The sequence below is a fragment of the Ornithorhynchus anatinus genome, chromosome X1, assembly GCF_004115215.2.
Source record: "Ornithorhynchus anatinus isolate Pmale09 chromosome X1, mOrnAna1.pri.v4, whole genome shotgun sequence".
NCBI classification, from domain to species: domain Eukaryota; kingdom Metazoa; phylum Chordata; class Mammalia; order Monotremata; family Ornithorhynchidae; genus Ornithorhynchus; species Ornithorhynchus anatinus.
Window position 1 is genome coordinate 42,245,914 of NC_041749.1, and position 12,643 is coordinate 42,258,556.

The 12,643-nt window shown below is 45.2% G+C and overlaps 1 protein-coding gene across 14 annotated transcripts in view; it reads left to right on the forward strand.

The window, feature by feature from the left end:
* The window catches only part of RAPGEF6 (Rap guanine nucleotide exchange factor 6), a 287,050-nt gene extending 281,031 nt beyond the window's left edge, over positions 1-6,019 (forward strand). For 11 of the 14 annotated variants that reach the window (XM_029050266.2, XM_029050270.2, XM_029050268.2 and 8 more), the window contains 2 exons: positions 639-959; positions 2,400-6,019. In XM_029050266.2, coding sequence (XP_028906099.1) covers positions 639-959; positions 2,400-2,425 — 347 coding nt within the window. In that variant the 3' untranslated portion in view covers positions 2,426-6,019. The remainder of the gene's footprint in view (positions 1-638; positions 960-2,399) is intronic. The other 3 variants (XM_029050276.2, XM_029050278.2, XM_029050275.2) reach the window with 2 other exon arrangements.
* The last annotated feature ends 6,624 nt before the right edge of the window (positions 6,020-12,643 follow it).

Sequence of the window (12,643 nt, forward strand, 5' to 3'; positions counted from 1 at the left end):
CATGCGTGGCATGTAGTAAGTGCTTAACAAGTACAGTTATTATTATATTATTATGCAGTAGCATTGCTGCCTTTTACACATTTGTGCCCAAAAGACTTTCACATTATCTTTGGTGCACAAGATATTTCTAAATCAGTGACTCCACTGACTTTTTTTTTTTTTGGGTAATTGAGAAGGCAGGGCATAAGGGGGAAGCCACTCTGTGATAATGTCAATAGCATTTGTCGGAGGTAAGCGAAACTGTGAAATAACGGGTAACTTTTGCTTTCAGCTTTTCAGAGCCAGAGTCTGTCATGAGAGATTCAATATTGTGTTCAATGTTAGTCCTTTAAGGCAGGCTTGGGGCTGGCATCTCTGCAGGTGAGGTTTGAGTCTGCAGTAGGCTCGCTTACGCGACTGCTTTAATCAGGCATGGATGCACCAGTGCCTCGTACGGTCTGTTCGGACACAGCTTCCCAGCTAAAGTCAGCTAATCGTGTTTAAAAGTGAAAAGACTTTAGAGATCCGATTTTCCTCATTTGCTTTTTTTAAATCGATTTCCGTTTTGCCATTGTAACATTTTGTTGTTTTGTTTATGATTTTTTTCTTTCATTTCCGATTTCCTCATTAACATTTCCATTGCTTATTTCTCGTGCCAGTGTACTGTGTCACCTCACCTAAGAAGGACGATAGGTATAGGGAGCCACCTCCCACCCCTCCGGGATACATGGGGATCTCTTTAGCGGACATAAAGGAAGGACCGCCCCACCACCCGCACTTAAAACCTCCAGACTATAGCGTGGCAGTGCAGAGGTCAAAGATGGTACATAGCGACCTCTCTAGACTCTCATCAGCTTCTCTCGGTAGCGAACCCGTGACCTGTGGGCCATCGAAGATCCTAACTCAGCCTCAGTGGCATTACCTGCAACCGCCCCATCCTAAAGTAGCAGATCTGCCTGCTGCAGATAGTGAAGCAGACGGTATGTGGACGCACTGCGCGGTAGCTGTTGAGTGAAGTACTGTGTGTGGAAAATCGAGTCTCTCAAACATTTGCTCTCTCTCTCTCTCTCTTCTGTCGTTGATTTCAATCATTTTTGTCAGTGATGCCTGTCCAGACGGCATTTTGCAACGGGTTGGGACAAGTCCCGAAAGCCTCCTATGGGTTAAGTATCTGGATTGGAGGCAGAATAATAATAATGATAATTATGGCATTTGTTAAGCACTTACTCTATGCTAGGCACTGTACTAATCCTTGGGGTGGATACAAGCAAATCAATTTGGACACAGACCCTGCCCATGTGGGGCTCACAGTCTCAATCCCCACTTTACAAATGAGGTAACTGAGGTACAGAGAAGTAAAGCGACTTGCCCAAGGTCACACAGCAGACAAGTGACGGAGCTGGGATTAGAACCCATGACCTTCTGACTCCCAGGCCTGTGCTCTGTCCACTATGCCACGCTGCTTTCCAAAGTGACTCAATGGTGGGAAGTGTGATCTCTGGCCTCAGGTCTTCGCTGCCACCTGAAATGGACCCTTCCCCATCACATCTTTCATTCTGACCTGGAGCTCTTGGTAGTAATTGTGGGACACCGAGTTCGCAAGACAGGCCGTGGGGCGAGCCCGCAGCCGCCTGTTCTGTGGACACTGGATGTTGACTTGGTGCCGGCTTTGTTTACGCCGATTCTAGTGGCCAGAGCTCTGCTCTCTGAGGCGTTTTTGTTCGGCAGCATAAATGAGTCCCTGGCCCTAAGGCACTGGGTTACGTGCAAGTGTTTCAAGCTCCCCGCAGTTTGTGCTGCCCACTGGACACCCTCACCGGTGTCATCTGATGGTTGAAGGGATTGGAGACATCACTTTCCCCATTCAAGGCGACACCCTCATCTCATTGACCAGAGCCCACAACCTGCCTTTAGACCACTTACAAGTTTGCAGGTGCCAGAAAGAAAAAAAAAAGCCATTGTGGCTCCTGATGGGCTATTCCAAGAATCACTGTCATCTGAGAAACAGCTTGCCATGATTCCACTTGAATTCACTAAGGCTGGAGGACAAGAGATGCGCCTTCCAGCTGCATAAATTAACACAATACTTGTGAGATGCTGTTTTTGAACCATTCTCTGCCCTTCTAAATGAGGGAAATCCTGGTGAAAAGAGTTGTCAAGATAAATTGCAGCTTCTCCTTCTCTGTCGGGTGTGGTCGGAATCTCCAGTATAGCAGCCTCTGAGTGGCACAAAAGACAATCTCTCTTTGAACGGAATTATTGTTGTTGCAAATTCTGGGAGCTGGCTACCCTGTCATGTCTATGGGACGGTGGGGCGGGGGTGTTGCCCTGTGTGTGTGTGGGTGTGGCTGTGTGTGGTTGTTGAGACCAGAGGACAGATCATTGATGTAACCACAATGCTTTCTTTCCCTCCCTTTCAGATGACGAGCAAGTTTCGGCCGTGTAACTGTTGGGTCAAGTTGTCTTGCAGACCACTTCAGACCACCAGGGCGTTCAAAGAAGGACCGTGCGATCCTGTTGGTGAACGCTGACAGCTTGCTGCTACTGACCTCAGAAGTTGTATTGCCTGCGGCATGAGCAACGAGATGAATCGTGGTTTGTTACGTTTAGTCTCAGCAGCCAAGAAAGCCCATTTTAGCCCTAATCCAGCATCCTGATCCGAGGTTCACCGCCTCCACACTCTGACGATAAAGCCGTCTGCAGGGTCATCTGCAAGCTAGGACCTCCTCTCGAAACACCGACCGGTTGGGCTGAAGAGCATAGCTAGAGTTTTCCATCCATGTTTTTTAAATTGTCATTAGGATTTTTCCGGTAAGAATATTCTTTATGCGCTCATGGACAAATTCAAAATGTCAGCAGAAAGCTAAGGACATGGCAGTGGGGTGTCGAGAGAGAATTTTTCAATCAACTGGGCATTTGTCGAGAGAATTTTCTTTTCTTTGTGTTTGAGTGCTCTGATTGGCTGATGCGTGCTTTGCCAGGAAATAAAGATCGGTGTCGTGTAAATCACCTTTGACGAAAGGGTCAAAGTTTAACATAGGTATGCTTTTTTAAAAAGGGGGAATGTACTCAAGTGCAAAATTAATGTTTTTAGTGTGATTTGGATTTTTGGAAAGTTTGTTGCGGGGCTGAAGTGAAATACACCATTTTGGATAAAAATTTATATGTGGAGTGATGGAATACTGCCACCTTCTGCCTGATTGGGAAAGCAGGCAAAGTGGACAACTTTGCCCTTTGTTCAGCCTGTGGAGAAATGAACTAGTAGGGGGAGATTTCTAAATTCATAGGTGTGAAACATTGCTTGGAAACTGAATTTCATTTGGATTATTTAATGGAATTAAATCATTCCCCCAGGGAAAAAAATCCTAAAATAGCATGTCGGTTGAATTTGCACAGCTAAATTATAAAACCAGTAAACTTGGTGTGGGATTATAGCTAATCTCACATCCCTGGTCCTGAAACTGGAAATTTCGGTACTGAGGAATAAGAATGAATTTTTGTGTGTGTTTGCTTTTTAAAATAGACCTAATCCCTTGGCTGTGGGGTAACTGTCTATTTGAACATGTACAGTGTATTCACTCGGACATACAGAACAATTGCCATTGTCTATGTTTTTGTGTGTTGCGCGTATGGTAAATATGGCCCAGTTGCATGACTGCCTGCTTTAATTGTGCTTCCCCATCCCCAATTTTTCCTTCCCGGTGTAGCACTCGAGATGATCCATTCTAATGTCCTAAAAGGTCATGAGTCTGTTTTTATGTATTTTAACATTTAATTGTACATGTTAATGATCATGTTTACAGGAGAAGCCAGAAGATTTTTCTAATTTTTACAGCCTCGGGGGAGCTTTCGATGTCTTAAAGTTAACTATCTTTTAAAGTCTATTTTATATTATTTCAGTTCTGTGGTGTGCCAGGCAAAGCAAGAGCATTCAGAAAGCCATGTGGTGCATCTGATCACCACAGCACTAATGTGCGTTACCTAGATCAATGCTGTGCAGATGCTGGCTCCCAAAAGAATCTTTTCCTCAAAACCACCTCTGTGTGCCATTGTACACGTTGATTTCGGGTTAGTTTTCCTCTCCCTCTCTTTCCTGCACCCTTAGTCCTTCCATCTGAAAATTACCAATTAGAAAAATGGTCCATGGAAGGCCTACTCGTGGTTTGCTAGGAATTGGAGGGCGAGTAGGGAAGAAGTCCACTGGCCTGTGTGTATCTTGGTGCCAGAAGAAGACTTAACCCAATAAATTCTGGGGCACATTTTAATTTAAAAAATGATCCAGAGGCTAAATCACATCTCAAAGACCATAAGGTCATAATGGGACATAAAAAGGAGTAGTATTTAACCAGAAAATGATGTATATATATTTTGCCTGAAAAATGAAATGTTTTTAGGTTTACTGTACAACCTATAACACTGAATTGTCCTTCCCTTCCCCAAATAAAGCAAAGAGGTATTTTGATGTGGTCTGCCTATATCCAAATCTGGCATCCATTTATCCAACCAGCCGTTTGAAACGGATTTCCCTGGGAAGCTCGGTGTCTGCCCGTCATCAGCTCTTCCGACAGAACATCTAGAAGCTCGTGAAACTCCTGCCGATCTTCCTTTTACCCTTCTAAAGGCATTTGGTGTAAATAAAATGATGCTCAGAGGACTGACCCAAATTTTGCTGCTTCTAACATGCTCGCTTGTCCTGGCCATGGTTTCCACTGGTTGGGACCAGCTGATCACATTGATCAGGGACAATGGCCAGATGTGTCGTGATTTTTGTACGGTCTGAAGAGATAATATCCCTTTTTGATCTTGGACACCTTTTTAACTTAGTTTTCTAATCCTGTCTCTTCTTGGTCGCCTAGCCACAGCAAAAATCCAAAAAACAATCCCAAAATCCTTGCTTATCTCATCCCGTGCTCCACATCCCTGTCTGGCTTCTTTTTTCCTTTTCACTTCTGTCATTCAGCGCCTTGTCTTTGAAAGAGCCTCACCTCTCGCTGGCCTCCCTGTCTGTCAGAAATGTTTTAACACTAAACATCTCAATGCTCAAAACTGACAGGAGTAAAGAAATCGTTAAACCAGTTCGTTTTCTAAAGTGAACTCTTTGGGGAATCAGAGCATCCCCAAACTCCTCCCAGTCCTGAAGGGCAATAGAATTTGCTTAAAACTGTTTCTCTTCTTGGTAAAGTCATTCATTCGATGTAAGCGGATGTTCTGTGGTCGGGGAAAATGACTGTTTGAAATGCCAGTATGAATATTCAGTAAATGGGATGCTAAATTTCAGGGAAATTGTAATATCTGCTTATTTAAGAGACTGAGGTTTTTTTTGGAAGAGATGACTGACTAGGATTCTTAGCCAGTATAGGAACCTGAACTTAAGTGCTCTCTGGTAGGGGATGGGTCCTCAGGGCATCCAGATTCTGGGCTCCCAACACCTCCTCTGAAAGACCAAACCAGATTCCTCATGTACCTTTGAAATAGTTTGCTTGCGAGAGGTTGACATAAGTAGAACTGTCATTTTAAGCTTTTGTAAATAATACAAATAATTTTCTAAAAGAGCTATTTACTTACAATGACCTTAAAAACTGATTTTTTTTAAAAAAGGGATATTCTCTCTTTAGAAAAGCTTTCCAGTATATTTAATAAATGAACTTGAACGCCCAGTTCAGCTTTGGCTTAAGTTGTGCTTTTTATGGTCTGTGTTTATTTTTGATATACATGGAATGCAGTTTAGCTTGGTATTATACAATTCTAAATATGTGAGCATATTGGCAAAAACTGCACAGTTGTAATGATATTCATATAGCAATTGTACTGCACAATTCAGTGACTGTAAAGTATTCTGTAACAATCAATGTTTGTCTCCTATTTTTTGATACCTCTTACACTTATGTCTTTTAGAAAGACAGTGTCTCTATGCTTTTTGTATTTTTACTGAGTGAGTGTAAATATTTGTTATATTTTTGGTTAAGAGAATGTTTAAAAGTACTGTTTATTCTCCAATCTGCTAATTTGCTGGAATCAATAAACAACCAACCCAAATGAAGATTCACTGTGCTTTTTGGGTCATTAGATCTACTTTGGTGAATCAGCTGCCTTCAGTAGTTCTGGACTCTTAGTACATTCAAAGCAGTGAACTAGGTACTTGGGAGAGTAAAATAAAAAAAACCAGTCCCTGCCTTGGAAGAGTTTACAGACTTGTGTAGTAGTGAGTAATAGTACTTATTAAGCGCTTACTCTGCAGACCACTGTCCTAAGCATTGGGTTAGGAAGAACATTCCCTAATTTTGCAATCAGTCAGTAATATTTGAGGGGGTGAAGTGAGTTTCAGAGACGGCACCTGTCCCGGATAAGAAATTTGGAACTATGAAAACTTTCCTTTCAAGAGCGAAGCCTCCTCAAATTCCAAAAACCCCTTAGTCAAGGGTCCCATCTTTTGAACAGTATATATATGAGCTTGGAGTCTTCACGGCCAAATTCTGACCCACTTAATTCTGCCATAGTCTGTGCTTTCACTCCATGTTTTGGCTAGAACATGATCCCACAACAACCAAGCGCTTCCCCTTTAGTTCCTCTAACGCCAACCGACTCACTGTGCCTGGCTCTTGTCTCTCCTCCCTTCGACCTCTTGCTCGTGTCCACCCTTCTGCCTGGAACTACCTCGCTCCTCGTATCCGCCAGACCAGCAGAGGATCCCCAAATCTGTGCATAGATAGCTGTTCTTTGTATCTGTATTCATTCACATACAGGAAACACATCTCCAGGAAGGCTTCCCTGACAAATTTCATCTCCCCACCCTATTTCCCCTCCATACTGCATCTCCTATGCACCTGAGCCTCACCCACTATGAATTTAGGTGTCCACCCTCCTCCCACCCCCCAAAACACATGACTATAAATCTTTAAACTTGGTTGCTTCCCCCTACCTGGGCTATTGTAGCATCTGTCTTCCCCATCAAACTGTAAGCTCCATGAGGCCTGGAATCAAGGCTATTAACTCTGTTGTACTCCCCTAAACGCTTGGTGTGGTGCTCTGCAGAGTAAGGCCACTTGATAAATATTGGTTGAATGTAGAAATAGGGAATGTTCTTCACACTCCGGCACTTAATAGAGTACAATACTGACCACAGTAAGTGCTTAGAAAGTACTAACTCAAGGCTGTCTAAATGCACTACAGAGACGTGTCGGAACACCTGAGTGCGTCTCTGGACTTGGATGGATATTCTGATGTAGGTTTTCCTACTTGGGAGCTCTGCAAGAACCCCTGTGTGTCAGAACTAATTGCATTTAGGTTTAGTCTCAGAATAAAGTAGCTAACTTGCCTCTCCACAGTTTTCATTGTTTAAACACACTGTGGCAGAGCTCCTCAGGGATTTCTTAATATGCTATATTTGTTCTTTTTTTTTTTACAACTTGCAGTGGAAATTTTGTGTAATTATTGGGCTTTTTAGTACTCAAAATTAGGCACAAAGCCAGAAACCTCTTCTCAACCCCAAGTTAGAAAAAAACAGTGGGTGACTCTTTGCATGCCATCTCCTACATCTTCCCTACCTCTGATCACCATCAGACATGACTCATACTTTTTTTCATGGTATTTAAGTGCTTACTAGGTGCTGGGGACAGCATGGCTCAGTGAAAAGAGCACGGGCTTGGGAGTCAGAGGTCAAATCCCGACCCTGCCGCTTGTCAGCTGTGTGACTGTGGGCAAGTCACTTAACTTCTCTGTGCCTCAGTTACCTCATCTGTAAAATGGGGATTAACTGTGAGCCTCACGTGGGACAACCTGATGACCCTGTATCTACCCCAGCGCTTAGAACAGTGCTCGGCACATAGTAAGCGCTTAACAAATTCCAACATTATTATGAACTAAGGGCTGGGCAGATAAAGGTAATCAGGTTGGACAGAGTTCCTGTCCTTCATGGGGCTCACAGTCTTAATCCCCATTTTACAGATGGGGTAAGTGAAATGACTTGCCCAAGGTCACACAAGAGACAAGTGGTGAAGCCAGAATTAGAACCCAAGTCCTTCTGACTCCCAACCCCATGCTCTGTCCACTAGGCCATGCTGCTTCTCTTTGCCTAGAACTTTCTCACAGCTTTACATTCTGGTCAAGCTAAATACTACTGCTGTTACAAATGCACTGATCAACCCCCAACAGCCAAAACTGCTAGATTGACAGCCCAAGCCGGGAACAAAGAACATGTCCCTCACCCCCATGCCAATTAAATTAGTATGCAGGAGGGGGGAGGGTAGAGATTGGATAAATTGCGGCCGGAAGGTGGCATGGCCTAGGAGCACAGGTGATAAATACCTGCAACCTCTGACCTTATGTGCAGCGGATAGAGACTTGCAGCAACCGGCTGGAAGACAAGCGCTTCACCATTTGTTTGCAACACATAAGTGGATTCCTCCTGAGTGGGAAGTGCACATGGGTGGGAGCTAGCCACCTCACCACGCGCGAACAAACAAACCATAAGTAGATTCCTCCTGGGTGGGACCTGGGGGTTTGGCCCCATGCGAGTAACACAAGATATTCCTCCCAGTAGGGAAGCTCTAACATCATTAAATGATCGTATTCCATCCCAAAGGGAGGTTCAATTTGCCACGTCTAAAATAATCAAATAATTCAATTCGCCTCGTGGAATAAATTTTGTATAAAACTCAGGCTTTCCATCTCCAGTTTCTCTCTCTCTGCCTGCCGCACCGATTTCCGAACGAACCCATCCCCAGGCATCAGGTGACAACGGGGAGGCAGAGACAGGTGAATAGCAAATCAAGTAGGTTAACCTATCCTGTGGGGTGGAGAGTGAGGTGACGTGAAATCAAGCTTCAGGACACACTGAAGACCTGAAGCCCCTGAAGAACCAAGGCCTAGAGAAACCATGGGAGTCCCACCAGACTCCCTGAGCTGTCCTTCTGCATTGCCCATAGAACCTCAATGGCCAGACCAGATCACAGAGGAGCCCATGGAACACAGGCAATCTACCGGCACCAAAGCAGGGCTCACTGCAACAGAGTTTGGGGAGACTTTCAAGTGGAAGAGCACTGCAGTTTAGTACAAGCATCTGGGAATCGGGAGTTATGGATCACAACCTAAACAGCGGCAGAGAGTCTAGCAGAAATGGGGCAGGGGAGGCATATAGCAGGAGCTTTATCAATCAATCCACAGTATTTATTAATCGCTTACTGCATGCAGAGCGCTTTATTAAACGCTTGGGAGAGTACATTATAAGAGAGTTGGTAGACACATTCCCTGCCCACAAGATAGTATGAAAAATCTACACTTTAGGTTTTGGAAGCTCACTGGAGTCAGGGGAGGGAACTGTGTCTCTTTATTGTAGGCTCCCAGATTCCCACTAAAGCACTCTGTTCACAGTAGGCACTCAGTAGACACATAAACAGCCCCAGGCACACGATAAATGTTTTAGGACCATCTGATCTATGCCCAGATTCCAGGACACACCCACTCACTTAAATAAAATTTCACATTCCCTGCCAAGTTTACAGTCCTCTAAGACTGTAAACTCCTTGTGGGCAGGAAATGGGCACCAACTCCATTATATTGTTATCCTGTCCTCCCCCAAACCCTTAGTTCAGTAAGGGCTCAGTAAATATAATTTATTGACTGATTGGAGTTTGGTAACACAGGATATATGTATTCAGAGCAACCACAGTATGTTTTCAGTTGTGTTTTGGTTACAACCCTGTCCAGCAAAGCAAATCTCTTTGGCTACAGCAAGGAATGGTATTGGGAATAAGCAGCTGTGTCTGTGGCACTGGACAAAGTGAATTCTATCAGTTGAGTTTCGCTTAATGCAGGGTCTTTCTTAGAACGCAACTCCAGTGTTCACTTTAGAACTTGGGACACGTGGATTAGACGTGGACATTAAAGCCCCCCGTCAGCACTACTCTCCAACATCTCAATTCAAACCAACACCCTGAGTTTTGAAGTTAATTAAAATGAAGCTAACAAGTGAGAAACCGGCCATCAGCCTTTCTACTTTCCCGTTTGAATTCCCTAATGTCTGTTCAGCGTGCGGGCTATGGGGAGAGCCGCAACTGTAAATAGGCACCCTCCTCCCCCAGGACGCAGTGTGGTCTAGTGGAAAGATCAGAGGGACCGGGATCTAATCTTGCTTCTGCCGCTTACATGCTACATGGCCTTAGCCGAGTCACTTAAATTCTCCATGCCTCCCTTACCTCATCTGTCCATGGGGATCCACTTAGGCGGGGAGCCCCATGTGGCACAGGGACTGTGTCTGACCTGAAGATCTTCTATCTATCCCAGAGCTTAGTAAGCACATAATAAATACCACAGTTATTATTACTATTATTACTTTGACATCACATATTACCCAAGACACCCCAATCACCCAACCCCTCCACACCCACACCAAACCTTTGCAGTTACGCTCTTTGAAACACTCCTGCCCCTCGTTCACGCTGGCAGAGGATGAGCAGGAAAATGGGTGGGAGGCAGTGAGGCAGCCGATAAGAAGTGGGGCACCATCTGAAAGAAATCCTCTTGGGCTGGGCCAGCTTCAAGATTATAGGGGCCTCCCGGCCCAAACCTAGGGGAGACAGACGTAAGAGTCAATGGGTGTGGCAGAGAAGAGTTTATGAGAAACCCCAAATGAGAACTGCCATGCCCAGACTTTCCTGAGGCAGGGATTTTGTGTGCCAGTCCCCCAACCCCGCAACCAATACTGTTTACTGAGCACCGACAGTGCAGAGCACTGTACTAAGCGCTTGGGAGAGTATAACAATCAATCGACACATTCTCTGCCCACAATGTGCTTAATATGGGGTTGGTGGGTTTGGCTCATGAAGTGAGTTTTATTTCTAGTCAGAGATTCTGCTGGTTTTACAATCAAGAATGTGACAGAGTGAGTTTGGTGGGGAGAATAATAATGTTGGTATTTGTTAAGCGCTTACTATGTGCAGAGCACTGTTCTAAGCGCTGGGGGAGAGACAGGGTCAACGGCTGTCCCACATGAGGCTCACAGTTAATCCCCATTTTACAGGTGAGGTAACTGAGGCACAGAGAAGTTAAGTGACTTGCCCACAGTCACACAGCTGACAAGTGGCAGAGCTGGGAGTCGAACCCATGACCTCTGACTCCGAAGCCCAAGCTCTTTCCACTGAGCCACGCTGCTTCCCCTACCAGAAGTACCCCCTCAGGAGGAGGATGGAGGTGGGACACTTGTAAGACTGGTCACACTGGCAATAATAACTGTGGTGTTTGTTAAGTGCTTACTATGTGCCAGACACTGTACTAAGCGCTGGGGTGGATATAAGCAAATTGGGTTGGACATAGTCCCTATCTCAGGTGGGGCTCACAGGCTGAATCCAGTGGAAAGAGCACAGGCTTGGGAGTCAGAAGTCATGGGTTCAAATCTCTGCTCAGCCGCTTGTCAGCTGTGACTTTGGGCAAGTCACTTAACTTCTCTGTGCCTCAGTTATCTCATCTGTAAAATGGGGATTAAGACTGTGAGCCCCACGTGGGACAACATGACCACCTTGTATCCTCCCCAACGCTTAGAACAGTGCTTGCGCGTAGTAAGCGCTTAACAAATGTCTTTATTATTATTTTACAGATGAGGTAACTGAGGCACAGGGAAGTAAAGTGACTTGCCCGAGGTCACGCAGCAGACAAGTGGAGGAGTCGGAATTAGAATCTGCTCTATCCACCAGGCCCAGCTGGTGGACTCGGCACGGCCTGCCACGGTGGTGCTGCTAGTGTCCGGTGGCCAGATTTGGAGGCTCGTACCTCCTGTGCCCCAGAGGGCATGCTCTCACTCTCCATTGGCAAGCAGGGGCACATCCTATCGTGCCTGCTGCCAGCCAGCTGACTGCAGAGGGACTGGGACTTCCCTCCACAGAAGCAACCCCTGGGACATCTTGGGGAGTGGCAGGCTGCCCCATGGGGTCACCTCTGCCCAGCTGGACTGGGATGGGAGACTGCCACCCTTCCCATCCCCTGCTTGGAGCAGAACAGGAACATGTCTGCCCCACAGCACTTAGGTATATATCTTTAAATTATAAATGACTTTAATCGTATTAAGGTCTGTGTCCCCCTCTTCATTCATTCGTTCGTATTTATTGAGTGCTCACTGGGTGCAAAACACTGTACTAAGAGCTGGGGAGAGTACAATATAACAACAGACAGACACATTCCTGCCCACAAGGAGCTAGACTGAAAACTCATTATGGACAGGGAACATGTCAGCTTATTCGGTGTTGTACTCTCACAAGCCCTTAGTACAGTGCCCTGCACAGAGTAAGCAGTCAATAAATACCACTGATTGATGTCTACCAACTTGATTACTTGACTGCACTACACTCTCCCAAATGCTTAGTACTCTGCACACAGTAAACGCACAATAAATACCACTGATTGGACCCATCCAGCCTTGTCATCCACTGAGACACTCCCACTCCCTCCATCCCACAAGTCCTTATGTACATATACATAATTTATTGCTTTAGATTAATATCTGTCTGCCCTTCTAGACTGTAAGCTCATTGTGAGCAGGGAATTCATTCATTCATTCAATAGTATTTATTGAGCGCTTACTATGTGCAGAGCACTGTACTAAGCGCTTGGGATGAACAAGTCGGCAACAGATAGAGACAGTCCCTGCCGTTTGACGGGCTTACAGTCTAATCGG